The following is a 19,934-nucleotide window of genomic DNA, read 5'->3' as shown; positions in this document are numbered from 1 at the left end:
CGTTTCCTACTGCTAGTACTTCAGATCATCTAGATTATTTAGTCAGGTGAAGTAGAGATGGTGAAAGATCTTTATAATGTCTTCTAGACCAATTGCCTTAGGCCTTCTGACATGTTAAATCTTTTTAAGATCATTAAGCACACTCCAAACACTGCATCTCAGGTACTACATGAATACAATGCATTGGTGTGCTTGGCATCAAATTGAATCTTACTTGTAGTTCTCAATCTGTATTGGTGTAAACCAGTAAGGGAAACTACCTCTTATATTCCTCTATCTGCCTCTTCTTTGAGATTGTGTGTAAAATTTTGCTCCCATTTACACCCCTGTTTATATGTGCACTGAATTCAGTGGAGTTACAAATCAGAATCTGTCCCTGTGTATGTTCAATTAGCATGCTAATTGGAACTTTAAGTGTGGTCTCTGCTTTTGTCTGAGCTAAGGGTCAAAATTCTGCCCTGACTAATATTCTGTGCAGCTGCATTGGTTTCTGGTGGAACTGTATTTCAGTTAATAGAATTTGGTCCTTAGGGTGTCACCTCTCATTCCTAATCTCTGGCAGCCTTAGAGTTACCTGGGGATATAGAGAAATGTTTTCTTAGAACTTACCTGCATGGTTGAAAATGTTCCCTCGTTTCATTTCCATTTATGGGAGACTACATCAGTCTCAGCAACGCATAAAAATGCATTAGTTTATTTAAGGTCCCTTTCTTGCTTACTAATGTGAAAGAGCCTGGTTAAAATTACAAATCCACCTTTCTTAAAATCCACATTTTGTGGATCAGAATGTATTCTCTTGCATTGTTAATGCTGGTTTTGCCTGAAATAACAACACATTTACCTCCCATTGATATGTCTAACTTTCAGCTGCCATCTTTAGCATTTCTAATATATTTGAACATGACCCCAACAAGAGTAAAGAGGCTGAAGATTTGCTTGAATACATTGAAAGGTAAATAAAATGTAATTCTTCTATTCTACTCTGTGTAAACAGTTTATAGCATTACAGAGTTTAGATATGATGTTATGTTTAATGCAGTTCCTCCAGAGCAATTAAGGTCTTGTAAAAAGAGCACTGTTTTCTTCTTTTTGTGAATTTCTGGTGTTTGTAAATGTGCTTACTAGCCTGACATCCCTTTGGAACTATATCAATTGGTTATCCATAGACCAGATGCAAAAAAGACAGCTTCTCCACACTGCTCTGTTCTTGTGCATCACCTCTGCCCTAGAAGATCACCTTTGGAGCTAAAAGGGTAGTTTGTACTTTATGACTGATTCCATCCTTGGCCTCTTTGCTAAAACTGCCAACAAAGATACCTGCAGTGGAGGTGGGGTGGTATGAACATCTATGAAGAGATTATCTTGGTCTAGATTTTTTCCTAAAGATGCTAATATGTACCTAGCATGATTTTCAAAAGTACAAGGTGCCTGTTGGGAGTTTGGTGCTTCATTTTCAAGTATCTAAATACCTTTAAAACTCCTGAAATTAAAAATGGGAACAGCAAGATCATAAACTCATTTCACACAGTTCGCTAAACAGCCATTAAATGATAACCACTTCCGGGTGCTATCAACATATCTTAGATTTGGCACTAGTTTGTTCCATGAGCTGAAAAGCTGTATTCCATTATAGCAGTCCCTCCCAAATCATCATCTTAAATATAACATTAATTGAAATCTAACTGCAACAGCTTCTTTCTGGAGGTTGATATTTATTAACAGCAGTGCAAAAATCAATCTTTCAGAAGAAAATCTGACACAGTCTGTAGGTGACAATGACAATAGTATAGTCAATTTTAGTTAGGACATTTCAGGGGATTAATCATTTTATTTTTACAGGCTCTGAATTCAGATAACTGAACTCTGAGTCTACATTTAGTTTTCCTTAATAGAGTAATCTGGAACTAGATTGCACCTCTGCTTCTTTTGAGTACACTGAAAGGGGTGCAGAGAAAGATCATGTAGTAGATGGAGCTCTGAGGAGGAATTCTGGCTTGGAGCACATGCCATGGCAGCAACTTGGCCACCCACTGAGCAAATACAATGTACACTGTCCTCCATGCCCAGCTAGTGATAGAAACCAGTGTGGAAATCATGGCATCAGCCTCCCCTGTCCTTCTTGCCTGCTATCTTATGAACAAAGATGCCCTAGGGGGGGATCAGGGATGACAATATCCAGCAGGATTCTAGCCAGTCTTAGCATAAAGGGGAAACTTCTTGCCTCTCTCATGAGCCAATACAGAGGCTGGGCAGAATCTAACCCCAGGGCATTTTCTTGCTAGCGGGTGTTGTTTGTTATGCAACCTGATTTCCTTGTTTAAATGCCTGACAAGCCTCCTTTCCTTTGGTCAGCTTTCTTTGATGATATGCTTCCTGAAAATCACTGTGGACTGTGTGTAAGTTGCTAGGCAGTAGTCCACATTAGCTATACTGATTATCTGTACTAAAAGAAGAAGCCTAGGAAAAAGTAATTTTGGAAACTGAGACCCACTCAGAATGCCACTTATTGTCACTAGATATGCTTTCATACAGAAGTTCTAGATTAAAAAAAAAATTGTATTAAAGTTATGGTATTGCCCCTGTCTTTGACATTTGATTCTAGACTTTTTGGAATTTCTCCTTGACTAGTTCACCACATCATCAACTGATTATTTCTTTTTAATTTTTGTTCTAGTGCTATATTACATTATTTTCCTCCTTTTGTCCTAGATTCAATGAATTATTTTCATATGGTCAATATGAGGCTGCAGCTATTTATGCTGCAAACTGTCCTAGAGGAATTCTACGCAATGAAGAAACCATGATGAAATTTAAGGGTATGGAATTTAGATGGGAAATACTATTGATCAATGCTCAGTTGGTATAAATTGACAGTACTATTGATTCAGATAGTGTGACACTGACTTACACCCACTGAGAATTTGGCTGTTAATTCACTTTGAAAGAAGTCTTGAGAGGACAAACATGAATTATTTATGTATGTTTGGACTTTACATTTAACATTTCAAACTAAAAATAAAATCAACCTAAGGGTACATCTACGTTGGGATTAAAAAATCTGTGGCACAAAGTCTCAAAAGCCCAGATCAGCTGACAGGCTTGCAGGGGCTGTGCTACAAGGCTAATGCAGTGTAGACATTCATGCTCAGGTTGGAACATAGGCTTTGAGATCCATTCCCTTCACAGGTCTCAGAGCCAGGGTTCCAGTCTCAGCCTGAACATCTACATTGCAATTTTATAGTACTGCAGCAGTCAGCTGACCTGGGCCAGCCACAGCTGTGTCACAGATCTCTTATTGCAGGGCAGACTGAGACAATAGATCCTTGGTGCTGTGTGTGGTCACTTTGCACTGAGGCAATGCAAAGGGGCCAGACAACTGGATTCTCCATGCACAAAGGAATCCTTGAGTGGCATACAGACAGCATTGCTGACTCTGCCACTTACTCTTCCTTCTCTGTGTAAGGGATGTGCCAGAGCAGGCTCTGGGTGATGGGACAGCTCAGAACACAGAGAGCTCCACTCAGTTCATGGCCACTGCAAAATGTAGATTAGTCATTAGACTTCTCTATGTTATGCTGGTGGCCATTTTAGTCATTGGTCAGGCTGAGAATCTGAGGAGGCATAAAGTTTGATTAAAACTAACCTTCCTTCCTATGTGGTGCAGCTCAATAGTGATCTTAAGGTCTAGTTTGAAGTTGTCAAAGCTCGTACTTAATTGGTCTTATTTACACTTATAAATTAAGTGTATGCAAATATATAAGCATGTTTGTGCACATCTGATTTTGAAAATCTGACCCTGCATGCCCTATGCATTAGCTAGAAAAGTTGCTTGAATCACCTGGCAGTGTTCCATTTAGCTTCTAATTAAGGTCTGATATATAGATCATTATCAGTCCATTAATGATCAGAAATGCTGTTTACAAGCCTGAGATAAATGCAGATGTATTCTTTGGCTGCTTTTAGTCCTCTGTTTTCCTTTCAGTTTCAGGACACAACATATATACAGGCAGTCCCCGGGTTACATGGATCCGGCTTACATCGGATCCCTACTTACAAACGGGGTGAGGCAACCCCCCACTAGCTGCTTCCCCCCAGTAGACCAGGGAGACGCGAAGCTAGCGCCCCCCCCCCCAGCAGACCAGGGAGACGCGAAGCTAGCACCCCCCCAGCAGACCAGGGAGACGCAGAGCGGCTTTTCTCAGCAGACCCCTCAGCTTGAGAATAAAGGGCTAAGGGAAGTGAGGTGTGGGAGAATAAAACTGAGCTCTGGAGAAATGTTTGGCTAGAGTTTCCCCTACAATATGTACCAGTTCCGACTTACTTACAAATTCAACTTAAGAACAAACCTACAGTCCCTATCTCATACGTAACCCAGGGACTGCCTGTAGTAGGCATTACTGGGGTCAGTGGTGCAGCAGTTGCCACTTAGTCTTTCCCCTGCATTGGCTGAACTTTGTAAAGAACATTTTCTTCCTCCTCTTTTCACTTTATAGGGAATTGTTAAAGACCAAAAGTAAAGAAGTACAAAAGAACTATTTTGAACTAACATTCAGAATCTGGATTACAAATTAGTAAAATCTATATTAGGGCTTTTTCTCTGGCTAAAATTTACATACTTACTGAAAAATGTGTTCCATAGCATTACATGCGTCAGTAGCAGTGAGCAGAGTTAAGTGAATGCATATGTGTTTGCAGGATTGGGACCTTAGATATAAATCTTTGGGAACATAGTTTGAGTCTTTCTGTGCCTCGTAGAACAGTGCACAATTATGACTGGTGCTATCTCAATACAAATAATAAGCAACAATATATAAATAAAAAAGATCAAAGCAAGGAAACAGTTAAAGTTATATTTACTGTTTACTATAAAACTGACATCCTCTGTAAGCTATCTGTAGCCTTACTACTAGGAGGTGTATTTTCAACAGGATATGCAGACATTTCATTTGACAACTCCATGTAGCCTCAGTGGTTTAAATGCGCACATTTTATTATTGAAAATTTGCCCTTTCAGGTGTCCACAGATAAGGGCAAAAATCCTGTGATGTGCCTGCCATCTTCTGTGCTGAGCAACCTCAGCCTTCATTGACTAGCATGGTGGCATTAATGGTTCAGCACCTTGCAGGATTGAGCTTTCAGCTCTGATTTGTCCAGTGGATTTTGGGGCTATCAGAAAAAAAAAAAAAAGAAGAAGAAGCTATTGCAAACTATTTTGCTCAGTGACTTTTCATTTTCTCCTCGTAGCTCTTGGTGCTGTTAAAGGAATGACTCTCCCTTTGCTGCGATATTTTGAGGCCCTCATAACCTCAAGTGCTGCAGTTAGACACCCTCTGAGTGCATCTATGACTCTGGAAGCAATGAAATGTGCATTGTCTGAAAAACAGTTAAATCTAGTTATGCACTGGGTCACACAGCAAAGGTAAGTAGGCCTCTAGTGTACTTGGATTCATATAGGTATGTGCCCTTCCCCTCTGAAAGTTTCATGCATGCTTTTCCTAAGTGATCAGGCAGACCTTGCCTACTAAAAAAAGAAAAAAACACTCCCCCTTTCTTGTAAATTAGAATCATGCAAATATTGATATGACAAAATGGCAATCTAACAGATTTATTTCTTTGATTCCATTTCTTAAACTCATCATTGTATAAACCAAGACAAATGAACAGCATGAAAAGCTATGTTTGCAAAATGAAACATTTCATATTAGTCTCTGTTAGATTGCAGCAGACCAGAATTTTGTTTCAGACCCCTTTTTTCCTATATTCTGGTAAAAAGTTAAATAAAAACCAGATTGTGAGACAGAGTTTTGCTGTGATACCATTTAAAAAAAATAGAAACCTGCAGTTATTGGAAAAGCTCAAGGGTTTGTTTTTACTCTTATATGTGACTGTTTCTATAATAGCAGTAGCATTTATACCAGGGGCCAGCAACCTATGGATCACAGATATGGCTCTCTTGAAGCTGGAGCCCAGCCCCGCTCTGCTCCCCCTGCAGCAGGCAGCCTGCACTGGCACTAAAGCAGGCCTGGGCCAAGCAGGGAGCCCCCAGGCAGCCTCCCCTGCTTGTCCTGCCCCCGCACATTGCACAGAAAAGCAGCTGTGAGGCCCTTTGTTTTCCACACACCGTGAGCGGGCAAGGGCGTGGGGAATGGTGCCCCATTCGCTGGTTCTGGCCAATGGAAGCTACCTGTTTCAAGAACAGGAAATACGGGAAGCATCAGTCCCCCTCCCCTCAGGCTCTTAGTCACTGAGCACATGGCCAGGCAGCCTGTGTGAGGGCAGGGGAGGCTCCTGCTAGAGAAATGGGCTGAGCTGTAAATCTCACTGATAAGTGTTCCAAGCCAGAGGCTGCCTCTGTAACTCCAGTCCCTCCCTTCCCCAGCCCTCTGCCTCCCCCTCCTTACCCCACATAACCCAAACCCTCTGCCCCCCTCCCAGATACTGCACTGCAGTCCCCTGCCCTAGGTCACAATCCGGACCTCTGGCCAGACACCCAACTGCACCCTGGCCATACACCGACCTGTATCCCACTCCTGCCTTTTCCCCATTGGCCAGACACCTATTCCCAGTTTGCTCCTGCACCCAACTGCACCCTGGCCAGACACCGACCTGTATCCCACTCCTGCCTTTTCCCCATTGGCCAGACACCTATTCCCAGTTTGCTTCTGCACCCTATCTCCCACTCAGATTCTGCACCACCATCCCTATCCAACTTACTTTCAGCTGTCCCGCACACTGTACCCATCATTTTTGGCCTCACCCCAGAATCTACTAACCCTGGAACCTCAGAAGAGTTAACTGTCCTGGGGCCTTGAATCTCAGTCCTCCCTGCCCTTCTCTCCCCTCCCCATGAAGCTGGAGTACTTGGGGAGTGAGGTGCTTCAGCTTGAGGGCACATGAATGAGGGCTGGAGGTTTCTGGACACGTTGGGGTTTTTTTGCTTCTCATTTGTGTGGTCCCCAGCTGATTTTTCTGTGGGACAGTGGCCCCTAATCAAAAAAGATTCCCCACCCATAAATTAAGACAATGTTGAAACCTTTTGTGTTGGATATATTATTTTACTTTATTTAAAAATGAAGCCTGGCCAGCAAGCCCCCAATTGGGGCCCAGCCTCCATCTGGCTACAGCATCATAACACTCCTGCATACCCTAGCCCTGAACCCATCGTACACCTGAATCCCCTACCCTGAACCCTCTTATCTCCACATCCCCATATTCCTGCACCCCGACATCCCCAGTCTCCTGCCATAAGACTCCTGCATCACTCACACACCTCAAAACTATTCCCTGAGCCCATCATACAGCCAACGCCTCTGCCATGAGCCCCTCATACGCTCCAATCCAAACTCCTGCACCACCACATTCCCAGTCCCCATTATAATATTGACAGAAGACAGCCTGAATGCATGCACGAAGCTGGATTTGACCAGCTATGATGTAAACTTCAAAGAAATGTGCAAAAAGATGCAGTAACAGAAGTCCCATTAAAATAAGTCTGTGAGCACAATGTTTCATTACTGCAATTATTAATGTCAATTATCATTAATTTTAAGTTGTATACAGGCAGTCCCCGGGTTACGTACAAGATAGGGACTGTAGGTTTGTTCTTAAGTTAAATTTGTATGTAAGTTGGAACTGGTGTCCAGATTCAGCCGCTGTTGAAACTGACCAACAGCGGCTGAATTGGACACGCCTGGGGAAGAGCAGCTGGGGTGCTGCTGTGTTGGTTCCGCAGCGCCGCTCCTCGGCGCTGCTGGACCAACCTGGCAGCACCCCAGCTGCTCTGCCTCAGGTGTTCCCAAGTCAGCCGCTGCTGAAACTGACCAGCGGCTGACTACAGGAAGCCCGAGGCAGAGCTGCTCTGCCCCGGGCTTCCTGGAATCAGCTGCTGATCAGTTTCAACAGTGGCTGAATCTGGACACCTGGGACAGAGCAGCTGGGGCGCTGCCGGATAGGTCCCCGCAGCGCTGCACCTCGGCGCTGTGGGAACCAACCCGGCAGCACCCCAGCTGCTCTACCCCAGGCGTCCCCAAGTCAGCTGCTGCTGAAACTGATCAGCGGCTGATTCCAGGAAGCCCGGGGCAGAGCAGCTCTGCCTCGGGCTTCCTGTAGTCAGCCGCTGATCAGTTTCAGCAGCGGCTGACTTGGGGACGCCTGGGGCAGAGCAGCTGGGGTGCTGCTGGGTTGGTCCAGTAGCGCCGCACCTCGGCGCTGTGGGACCAACCCGGCTGCCCCCCAGCTGCTCTACCCCAGGCGTCGGCGAGAAAAGCCTGGTCTGCTGGGGCGGAAGGGGGCGCACACTAGCTGCGCGCCCCCCCTAGCAGACCAGGGAGATGCGGAGCGGCTTTTCTCGCCGCGGAGGACGCGGGCGGTGGGACTGCCCAGACGCGCCGCAGTCCCGCCGCCCGCGTCCTCCACGGCTTTGCTCCACGTCTCCCTGGTCTGCTGGGGAGTCTCCCCCAGCAGACCAGGGAGACACGGAGCGGCTTTTCTCGCCGTGGAGCAGCTTTTCTCGCCGCGGGGTTCCCTCACCCCGTTCGTAAGTAGGGATCCGACATAAGTCGGATCCACATAACCCGGGGACTGCCTGTATTTACAGTCATGCAAATGAGTATTATATGGCTCTTTGTTGACCACTTGTTCTGAATTTTGATGTAGTTTGGCTCTTTGGTTTGAAAAGATTGCCGACTCCTGGTCTATACAGTATTTAGTAGAGTTACTTCAAGAGACAGACGTGAACTGGAAACTCAGAGCTAGCCTCCACCTCTGTATTTCATTTGTGGGGTTTAGAAGTATTCAAATTTGAATCTTTAAAACTGTCTCTCTAGTTTTGATTTTCTGATCAGATCTTAAACTGGAAGGAACCTATTTTCCAAATCCATTTCGCATGCATCTTAGAATTGTAGAAATCCCACAAGAACCATGTTGGAGATTTCTGCCATTCAACATGGCATTGATCTAATTAGAATTCTGCAAATTGGGGCTGAAGCCATGTGAGATTAGCTTGCAATATTTCTCAAAGCCTAGTCTGTATTTTGTCTTTGAACCCAAAATCCATATCTAATCTGTGTCTAGACCCACTTCCCTGAACCATTTCTCTGAGTTATCCTACCACATGCACTACACTTTCTAAAAGAGTCATTACAACCTATTTTATTATTAGAATTGTAGTCATTAAGTCAGTAGGACACTAGAAATTATGTTGTCATGTTGAAATGTCAAACCAACTCTTGGATGTAGGCCTCCTGTCCACCTACACGTACTTTTACTAAAACTACAAAGCTAGTAAAGATATCTCAGCCTGTCATATACCCTGAAGTGCTTTATTATTAGATATTAGTACTTTGCCTGTTGTGGCCTAAGCACAGGGAAGGGGAAGAAAGAAGGAACCTGATTTGAAAGCAAAATGGGAAACAAATGCAGAGGGACATAGAGCTAAAGGAAAGTCTAGTCCTTTCACATACAATACAATTCTACTGTAACTGATTCTGAAGTGTTCCAGAGTTATGAAAACACACTAATAACAATCTGGTTTGTTTTGTTATCTTGTTTTCTTCAGGCTGACATTTTGTGAGGCAGCAGGGGATGTGATTTATGAGTATGGGGAGGTGGAACCATTCAACAAGTCGAAGTGTTTGGCTTTGGCTCACATTGCCTATAATCAGTGTGGCGTGCACAAGAAAGCTGCTCTCTGCTTGTGTAAACAGGGCCAAATTTGTGGAACAATGGATTATATACAGCAATTCAAACACCTCTCCTTAGGTAAATCACAGAGTATTCCTTATATTGTCGGTCATCATTTTTCTACCAAATGTTTATCTCAGGATTAAAAAATTAAATTTTATCATCATGTGGCATTTTAGACTACATTTTTGAATGATACATTTTAAAATTCACACTGAAAATCCAATTCTCTTCTCATTGACTCTAATGCAATGTTTCTCAAAGCGATCCATGGACCTACTCTAAGAAAACTGTTACTGGACCACTCCGGTTTGTTACTTACTGGCTCCGCAGCCATGGAGCCTTGCAGCTCCTTTTGGCTGTGGTTCAGCGTTTGCAGCCAAGGGGAGCTTTGGGAAGCATCATGACTCTCACGCTGCTTCCCGTGGCTCCCATTGGCTGCAGACCATGAACTGCAATGATGCTGTTATAGATACAAATGGTCAAATTCTGCCTTCAGTGACATCATCAATGGAAATCCAGAATGACCTCATTGACATTACGATGAGCTAGATTTCGAAGGCAGGACTTGAGCACATAAAGGGTCAGTTAGGCACTTAAGTCCAATATTTGTGTACCACTGGCAAGGGTGCCATTTCAGAATTTGTGTACCACGGCAAGGGTGCCGTGAGGCTCTGTGGCTGTGCAGCCAGTAAGTAAACAAACCAGAGCGGTCTGGTAGCAGTTTTCTTAGAGTGGGTCCGCAGACCACTTGGAGAAACACTGTGGTAATAGAAGCAGCATTTGTTTCTCAAGATGCCACTAAATATGTAAATAATATAAGTAACTAGTAGTGTTTCCCTAAAGCCATTAAACTGACTAGGTCAGTTGGAAATAGAGAATTTTTTCAGATAATGGTGCTTTAGTAACTCCCCATTGACCTGGCCTAGAGACTAGTGCAACTGATAGTGAACTCCATAGCTTACAGTTTCAAAATCTAAAAATCTGGTTTGGCTCAGGTATGGTTTAATCATAGATTAATTAATCTGATAACTAGATGCTACAAAGAAATAATTTAAATATGATACCAGCAACTGAGATAACTGTCCAATGAGTTCTTAGGGTTATAAAACCCTGGCAAATCACAATGGCACTTTTTTTATGCTCCATAAACAAGCTGCAATGCAGAATCAGGCCCTCAGCAGAATCAGATGCCTTTGGGGCATCTGATATTGGCCATTGTCAGCAGACAGGATACTGGGCTAGACGGACTATTGGTCTGACCCAGTATGGCCGTTCTTATATCTATAACTGTCAGAATCTGCTTTAATCGTTCTGATAGAAGTTTTCCCCCACCTCAACCTTTGTCTTGGCAAGACTCTTCTCTCCAAACTTGACATAGAATGTAGTGAGTTTGACATAAAAATGTCCCTTAGGTGTTTAACAAATCTTAAAATGTCCTTAATTTTTGTTTCTTTTGACACAAATATATTAGAATCTGCGGTCTCCAAAAGAATCATATTGAAAAGTGTCTGACTGCATCTGGCATTGTCATTGCATAACAGACCTGCAACTTCAAGGTCTTTTAAAGCCTAAGGAATATTGGTCAAACTAGGAATGTTTTAATGAACTAACTGCCTTTGCAATTTATTTTTGGATTTGTCTGCTAGTAATTATTTACATTTCTCAGTAAGTATTTTATTTCTTGTGCACTCTTGTCATCACTCCCAACTTTTTATGTGTGTGTGTATATATCTATACATTTATACTCCCATATTATGTAGTATTTTTATAAAGACATCCCCATTAGAATCATAAGAACGGCCGGCCGTATGGGGTCAGACCAAAGGTCCATCTAACCCAGTAACCTGTCTGCCGACGGTGGCCAGCACCAAGTGCCCCAGAGAGGGTGGACCGAAGACAATGATCAAGCGATTTGTCTCCTGCCATCCTTCTCCAGCCTCTGACAAACAAAGGCAAGGGACACCATTTTATCCCCTGGCTAATAGCCTTTTATGGACCTAACCTCCATGAAATTATTCTCTTTAAACTCTGTTATAGTCCTAGCCTTCACAGCCTCCTCTGGCAAGGAGTTCCACAGGTTGACTACACGCTGTGTGAAGAAGAACTTTCTTTTATTAGTTTTAAACCTGCTACCCATTAATTTCATTTGGTGTCCTCTAGTTCTTCTATTATGGGAACTAATAACTAACTTTTCTTTATCCGCCCTCTGCACACCACTCAAGATTTTATATAGCTCTATCATATCCCCCCCAGTCTCCTCTTTTCTAAACTGAAAAGTCCCAGTCGCTTTAACCTCTCTTCATATGGGACCTGTTCCAAACCCCTAATCATTTTAGTTTCCCTTTTCTGAATCCTTTCCAAGACCAAAATATCAAGGCCAATATTCCTGTGAGTAAGGATCTGTTGCAGCTTACAACTTGAGAAAATAACTTAGCTGTAATAATTATTCTTATTAATACTTAAAAGATGTAATAGATCAACCCACAACTGCTACCCATCTGAGGTGAGGCTTCTAGAATCTTTTTAATATTTCCAAATTACATATATTTCCAATTTGGAAGCTCTGCGCTGGAGCCAATACTGAGCAATTAAACAACAACAAAAACTTCTCACTGCTCTCATGCTAGGAAGATGGGTCTAATATTGAAGAACAACTACAGCTCAGCATATTAGATAACTATATTTTAGAAGTAAGTACTTTTGTCTTTTGTGAGACCATAATCAGATTAATTCTGCATCCAAATACACTGACTGAAGTCCTGATTCTTAGCTCTTAGGCACATAGAATGAGTACAACTAAATATATGCTTAAGTGTTAGCAGGGTTAGGGCCTAAGTTTTGAAGTGAAGCTACTTGGTCTGCTATGATGGAAAGCACAGTTGAACACACAACTAGATAATCATGTCCTATGCCTACAGAGGTGAAATCCTGGCCCCAATGAAGTCAACAAGGGTTTTGCCAGTGAAGCCAGGTTTTCATTCTGTATATTTCTGCTTTCATTTATTCACATTTCCTTATGGCTTTGTTTTGAAAGCACATGCAGTTGCATGCCTATTTAGATGTACATTTGCTGCATTTACCTTTACTTATATTCCAAATTCTCAGCTGGTATAAATCAGGATAGCTCCACTAACATAGAATCATAGAATCATAGAATAATAGGACTGGAAGGGACCTCGAGAGGTCATCGAGTCCAGCCCCCCGCCCTCAAGGCAGGACCAAGCTCCACCTACACCATCCCTGACAGATGTCTATCTAACCTGTTCTTAAATATCTCCAGAGAGGGAGATTCCACCACCTCCCTTGGCAATTTATTCCAATATTTGACCACCCTGACAGTTAGGAATTTTTTCCTAATGTCCAATCTAAACCTCCCCTGCTGCACTTTAAGCCCATTACTCCTTGTCCTGTCCTCAGAAACCAAGAGGAACAAATTTTCGCCTTCCTCCTTGTGACACCCTTTTAGATATTTGAAAACCGCTATCATGTCCCCCCTTAATCTTCTTTTTTCCAAACTAAACAAGCCCAGTTCATGAAGCCTGGCTTCATAGGTCATGTTCTCTAAACCTTTAATCATTCTTGTCGCTCTTCTCTGTACCCTTTCCAATTTCTCCACATCTTTCTTGAAATGTGGCGCCCAGAACTGGACACAGTACTCCAGCTGAGGCCTAACTAGTGCAGAGTAGAGCGGCAGAATGACTTCACGAGTTTTGCTTACAACACACCTGTTGATACAACCTAGAATCATATTTGCTTTTTTTGCAACAGCATCACACTGTTGACTCATATTCAACTTGTGGTCCACTATGACCCCTTGATCCCTTTCCGCCATGCTCCTTCCTAGACAGTCGCTTCCCATCTTGTATGTATGGAACTGATTGTTCCTTCCTAAGTGGAGCACTTTGCATTTCTCTTTATTAAACCTCATCCTGTTTACCTCTGACCATTTCTCTAACTTGCTAAGGTCATTTTGAATTATGTCCCTATCCTCCAAAGAAGTTGCAACCCCACCCAGTTTGGTATCATCTGCAAACTTAATAAGCGTACTCTCTATCCCAATATCTACATCGTTGATGAAGATATTGAACAGTACGGGTCCCAAAACAGACCCTTGAGGAACTCCACTTGTTATCCCTTTCCAGCAGGATTTAGAACCGTTAACAACAACTCTCTGACTACGGTTATCCAGCCAATTATGCACCCACCTTATCGTGGCCCTATCTAAGTTATATTTGCCTAGTTTATCAATAAGAATATCATGCGAGACCGTATCAAATGCCTTACTAAAGTCTAGGTATATAACATCCACCGCTTCTCCCTTATCCACAAGGCTCGTTATCTTATCAAAGAAAGCTATCAGATTAGTTTGGCATGACTTGTTCTTCACAAACCCATGCTGGCTATTCCCTATCACTTTATTACCTTCCAAGTGTTTGCATATGATTTCCTTAATTACCTGCTCCATTATCTTCCCTGGGACAGACGTTAAACTGACCGGTCTGTAGTTTCCTGGGTTGTTCTTATTCCCCTTTTTATAGATGGGCACAATATATGCCCTTTTCCAGTCTTCTGGAATCTCCCCTGTCTGCCATGATTTTTCAAAGATCATAGCTAAAGGCTCAGATACCTCCTCTATCAGCTCCTTGAGTATCCAGGAATGCATTTCATCAGGACCTGGTGACTTGCTGACATCTAACTTTCCTAAGTGATTTTTAACTTGTTCTTTGTGTATCCTATCTTCTAAACTTACCCTCTCTCTGCTTGTATTCACTACGTTAGGCACACCTCCAGACTTCTCGGTGAAGACCGAAACAAAGAAGTCATTGAGCATCTCCGCCATTTCCAAGTTCCCTGTTACTGCTTCTCCCTCCTCACTAAGCAGTGGGCCTACCCTGTCCTTGGTCTTCCTCTTGCTTTTAATGTATTTATAAAAGGTCTTCTTGTTTCCCTTTATGCCTGTTGCTAGTTTGATCTCATTTTGTGCCTTTGCCTTTCTAATCTTGCCCCTGCATTCCTGTGTTGCTTGCCTATATTCATCCTTTGTTAGTTGTCCTAGTTTCCATTTTTTATATGACTCCTTTTTTATTTTGAGATCATGCAAGATCTCCTTGTTAAGCCAAGCTGGTCTTTTGCCATATTTTCTATCTTTCCTACACAGCGGAATTGTTTGCTTTTGGGCCCTTAACAACGTCCCTTTGAAATACTTCCAACTCTCCTCAGTTGTTTTTCCCTTCAGTCTTGCTTCCCATGGGACCTTACCTACAAGTTCTCTGAGCTTATCAAAATCTGCCTTCCTGAAATCCATAACCTCAATTGTGCTGGTCTCCCTTCTACCTTTCCTTAAGATCATGAACTCTATTATTTCGTGATCACTGTCCCCTATACTGTCTTCCACTTTCAAGTTCTCAACTAGTTCCTCCCTATTTGTTAAAACCAAATCCAGAACAGCTTCTCCTCTGGTAGCTTTTTCAACCTTCTGAAACAGAAAGTTGTCTCCAATGCAGTCCAGAAACTTATTGGATAGCCTGTGCCTCGCTGTGTTAGTTTCCCAACATATGTCTGGATAGTTGAAGTCCCCCATCACCACCAAATCTTGGGCTTTGGATAGTTTTGTTAATTGTTTAAAAAAGGCCTCATCCACCTCTTCCACCTGGCTAGGTGGCCTGTAGTAGACTCCTAGCATGATATCACCCTCGTTTTTTACCCCTTTTAGCTTAACCCAGAGACTCTCTACACAGCTATCTCCTACGTTCATCTCCACTTCAGTCCAAGTGTGCACATTTTTAATATACAAGGCAACCCCTCCTCCCTTTTTTCCCTGTCTGTCCTTCCTGAGCAAGCCGTACCCTTCCATTCCAATCATGCGTCCCATCCCACCAGGTTTTTGTAATACCAATGATATCATAGTTGTATTTATTGGTTAGCAATTCCAGTTCTTCCTGCTTATTACCCATACTTCTCGCATTTGTATATAGGCATCTAAGATACTGATTTGATCTTGCCTCCCTGTTGTGCCCTGACCCTCCTTTCTCCTTGCCATTATAGGCCGTAGTCCCTCCCATTTCCAACCCATCTCCCAGTCCTGCACATTCAGCACTTACCTGTGGGCTTTGCTCACCTGCCCCCGACAAATCTAGTTTAAAGCCCTCCTCACAAGGTTAGCCAGTCTGTGTCCAAACATAAATGAAAGTATGTTGATTTTCACTAGCTATGTATCTGGATTTTTTTTCAAAAATCATTTTGCCCCTGTGTAATCCAGATACTAAGTTTTTTGAAAAATACATGGGAAAGTTCTATAGTGTGACTCCAATGTAGCTTTCACATGACTTTATAGTGGGATGTTCATCCTCTGTGTAAAGCAAATGGGTGGGAAAGGCATGAGGATGAAAGAAGAGTGGAAATACATTCTGAATGATCAAAAATGCTGACTTTTGTGTGAAAACTAATGAAAATGTTGATATATTTTAAAATGTTAGTTGTAGAAGTTCAAGTTGACAGTTGCCAAAAACTCAAGATAATGCTAATCTTGTCAATAATTTTGCCAGTGTATTACATTAAAATAGATTTTCCTTCAACATCAGGTATGCATATATATTTGCTCTATCTCTTTTGTCTTGAATAAACACATTTATTGTGGCTAATACAGATAAAATCCTGTTTGCTATTTTTGAGTTGAGTATCGCTCATGGATGATGACAGGCAACAATATTGATCCATATTTATGCCCCTATGAGAGTGCAGTGTTGCAGAGCACTGATCCTCAAAATATATTCTATGGGCACATTCAGGAGAGAGAGTGAATGCTGTAGGAAAGGTGAGGGATAGGCTTGTGAAGGGACTGTGATTAATAACTGGGATGTGATTACTCTTTTGTAAGTTGTTCCATAGAATGAAAATGTCAAGGAACTAGCCTAAAATAGAGGTATATAATTATATTCTGTATTAGTGCTTCTTAGGGATGTTAATGTTTAACCAATAAGTCTAACCCATAACAAGTGATGCTTACTAGTTAAGATTAACCAGTGGGGGCTGAAGCAGCTCCCCGCCTGCTGTGGGCAGGGAGCTACTCCAGCCTCGGGGAGGGCCTGCCGTGGACAGAGGCTGCTCCACACTAGTCAGTGAAGCCCCAGCCTGTGGCAAAGGGAAGGGGGGAGTTTACTACTGCCCAGTGATGGGTGGAAGGCCGCTCCAGTTGGTCTGGAGCAACCCCCCCCCAAACCACACCACCACCTTTAAATGATTAACTGTTTAAACAGCATGTTGAACCGGTTAACCAATTAAACAGGATTTTACATCCCTATAATTTGAAAGTTAAAATTGATTTTTCTTTATTCTGGAAGCATGGATCCTTTAGCTTCAGAATTATTACTTTGTAAACAAGATGTAGATGGACCCTCCAATTATTTTGTCCTGTCTGATTTTGTTAGCCAAAGAAATGAACAGCATAATGACTATATCACATACTGGGTATATAGATCTTGATTGTCCACTGCAGCCAAGGAGTATGTAGCACTGCTTATGGTATGGGGGGCTGCAAAGGTGGCTTTATGGCATCTTTGAGCTCCCCCATTCTTAAATTGCCTGTTTCGGCCTGATTCCCTGCAGTGAGTGAACAGTCTACATGCTATTCTGATTTACACTAGCTGTCAATAACCTCATGCTGCCATCATGGCAGTAAAGGATTGTAGAGCTGCAAGGAAGATCTGGCCATACCCCCCATTCCCCAACTATGTTCCATACACTGACAGCCATGAATGCAGATAGTATAGAAGCAGTTGTGCCAGCTTTACAGCATCAGTGCATCCATTGCACTGGGATGATCCTCTTGCAGGTAATTTTAGGACTGCTTTGGACAGTGGGGAAGAAAAAGCAGCCCTGACACAGCCAAGAATCCGGAACAGCTGGGGGAGAGGGCATGACTAATCGAGTGACTACTTGACTACCCAATAAGCGTATGCTTATTGGGTGGTCAACTAGCTGCTTACTTTCCTAATTTACAGTGGTCATTGAGATCAGAATTGAAGCTACCATGATTTTGTGTGTGTGAACACTCATAAATGTATGTCTTTGTATGTTTTCAGATGATTATTTGTTTCTGCTGAAAAACTGTCCTAGTAAAGAGCTAATTCATTGTCTCACTCGAGAGTGGAAGGGGAAACCAGCATTATTATCCCTTGGAGCTACTATCCTCTCACTCATTGATACTGATCATAAACAACGTGGTTTGCAACTGTTAGAGGAAGTAGACATGGGTGAGAAGAGTAAGTACAGTAAAATGTAATGAACAGACATTTATAGTGAAGTCATGAAAATGTCACATTTCTCAATTTCTCTGAGCTGTTCCATAGCAATAAAATTAATAAAAACAAAGTTAGAGGTCACAGTCATTTAATTGTACTAACAAATATAATTTAGAAGCTTCAGGGGGTAGCTGAATTAGTCTGTACAGGATAAATTTTAAAAAACAATAAATAGTAATCTGAAGAAGTGGGCTGTGCCCACGAAAACTCATGATACCATCGACATGTTTTGTTAGCCTTTAAAGTGCTACCAGACTATTTGTTGTTTTTTTAAATATAATTCAGTTAGTTTAACAACATATAGTTAATCTTTTCCCTTTGTATCATGACCATTGACACTTTACAAAAAAATAAATCCGAATCTATAAATTATGCCTCCTCTTACCCTTGATTTATACTGGAGAGTAATTAAAATTACTTCATACCTTCTGTTTGTAATGGGCCCAATTCTGCAATCTCACTACTCATGGGACTCCCTTTGAGATAAAAAAAAAATTACTTTTTTCATCTTCTAAAGCCTGCCTTGCTCAATCTTGTATTTAAATACAAGATTGAGCAAAACCCAGTTGTGGTAGAGTCCACTGCAAGCTCCTGTGCTTTCCTCTAGAGTAAATGAACTTTCTTGGTCATATAACTTGATAACTTGGCACATTTGGTTTTTCTAGTTGCAGTGATGATTACTCCTAACTAATGGCCTTACCCTACCCCCCACTGAAGTCAACAGCAAAACATGTGTTAACTTAAAAGAAAAAAAGCAGAATTGGGCCATAAATTCTCCAGTCTTTAGTTTGTTATTAATGATTGTGAGTGCTGTGAGAGGATATGGCTTTTAATCTTTATAAATAGATATTACTTTACTGATGGATTTTTGATCAGTTATCTCTTTATTTGGTCCCTGGCCTTAAAGTTTATCCAACTGGAAAAAGAATTATTGATCTGAAGTCATATTATCCCTTAAAATCATGCCCCTTTCCGTTCTTTGCTTAATATGAGCAAAGCAGAAACTGACTGAGGGAAAATACTTGCCACTACATTCTATTTTTTTCTTCATCAGATGCTCTGGAACAAGTTATTTTAAATGACTCCGTCTGTACTTTGGAAGGTTGGAAGAAGATTGCAGATACATGTGCAGAAAATAAACGTGAAAAATTGTCTCAGGATATCATCTCGATCCTTACCTCACAGAAAGGAGTGTTTCATATTTCTCCATCTGATGATGATGATGATGCAAAGATAATGGAACATGTTTTCTTGTAATAAAACAGCTGAGGGAGCTCTAACAGCATTCAGCTTAAGAATGGTTTTAGTTGTTTGTATGAATTATAGTAAAGACTGATCATTTAAAAAGAGTGAGAGTTCTTTTTGTCATTAAACATAATTTAGTAGCCTCTTTTACTACATATGTGTGTTAATAAGGAAGCTATTTTCAGTATGGAACAAACTTGACCTATTTAGTTGATGAATACTGTGAAAATATGTTTATATATTTTCTTGTTTGAACAGTGTGTTCACGTCCCAGGTTGTGTTTTTGTTTTTGGTCCATCTTTTATGTTTCAGTTTCTTTGCTTTTTTGGGGGAGAGAGAATCAAGCACCATCACAGGAGGCCCTTTACCAATGAGATTATCATCATAAGATTTTGGGATCTCTGGAAGAAAAGAAGACAGTTGCCTTCTCAGGGCCACATTCTGCCTTCAGACATGTGTACTCAATTCCTGTTAACTCCAGTGTGTGTTGCACATAAACCTCTGACAATTGAATTACACTATGAGAGACAAGAATGGGAGTCTTATTTAGTTCATATTACTGGCTAAGAGAGACATTACAAATGTAAAGGAAGAGATATTCAAATGTGGCCTTTGCCAGCAAATAAATTGGATGTGCATTGGCAGAGCCCTTCAAAGGTGTGGGCATCAGAGCTGGAAACATCAAATACCAATATAAACAGGAAG

At 41.9% G+C, this 19,934-nt stretch overlaps 1 protein-coding gene across 6 annotated transcripts in view; it reads left to right on the top strand.

The window, feature by feature from the left end:
* The window catches only part of CLHC1 (clathrin heavy chain linker domain containing 1), a 31,212-nt gene extending 11,878 nt beyond the window's left edge, over window positions 1-19,334 (top strand). For all 6 annotated transcript variants that reach the window (XM_075925502.1, XM_025184177.2, XM_006122123.4 and 3 more), the window contains exons 7-12: window positions 868-952; window positions 2,710-2,816; window positions 5,245-5,419; window positions 9,557-9,759; window positions 17,766-17,945; window positions 19,039-19,334. In XM_075925502.1, the coding sequence (XP_075781617.1) occupies window positions 868-952; window positions 2,710-2,816; window positions 5,245-5,419; window positions 9,557-9,759; window positions 17,766-17,945; window positions 19,039-19,241 (953 nt within the window). In that variant the 3' untranslated portion in view covers window positions 19,242-19,334. The remainder of the gene's footprint in view (window positions 1-867; window positions 953-2,709; window positions 2,817-5,244; window positions 5,420-9,556; window positions 9,760-17,765; window positions 17,946-19,038) is intronic.
* The last annotated feature ends 600 nt before the right edge of the window (window positions 19,335-19,934 follow it).

Source organism: Pelodiscus sinensis, chromosome 3, assembly GCF_049634645.1.
Source record: "Pelodiscus sinensis isolate JC-2024 chromosome 3, ASM4963464v1, whole genome shotgun sequence".
Classification (NCBI taxonomy): domain Eukaryota; kingdom Metazoa; phylum Chordata; order Testudines; family Trionychidae; genus Pelodiscus; species Pelodiscus sinensis.
This window is presented reverse-complemented; position numbering and strand designations above follow the sequence as displayed.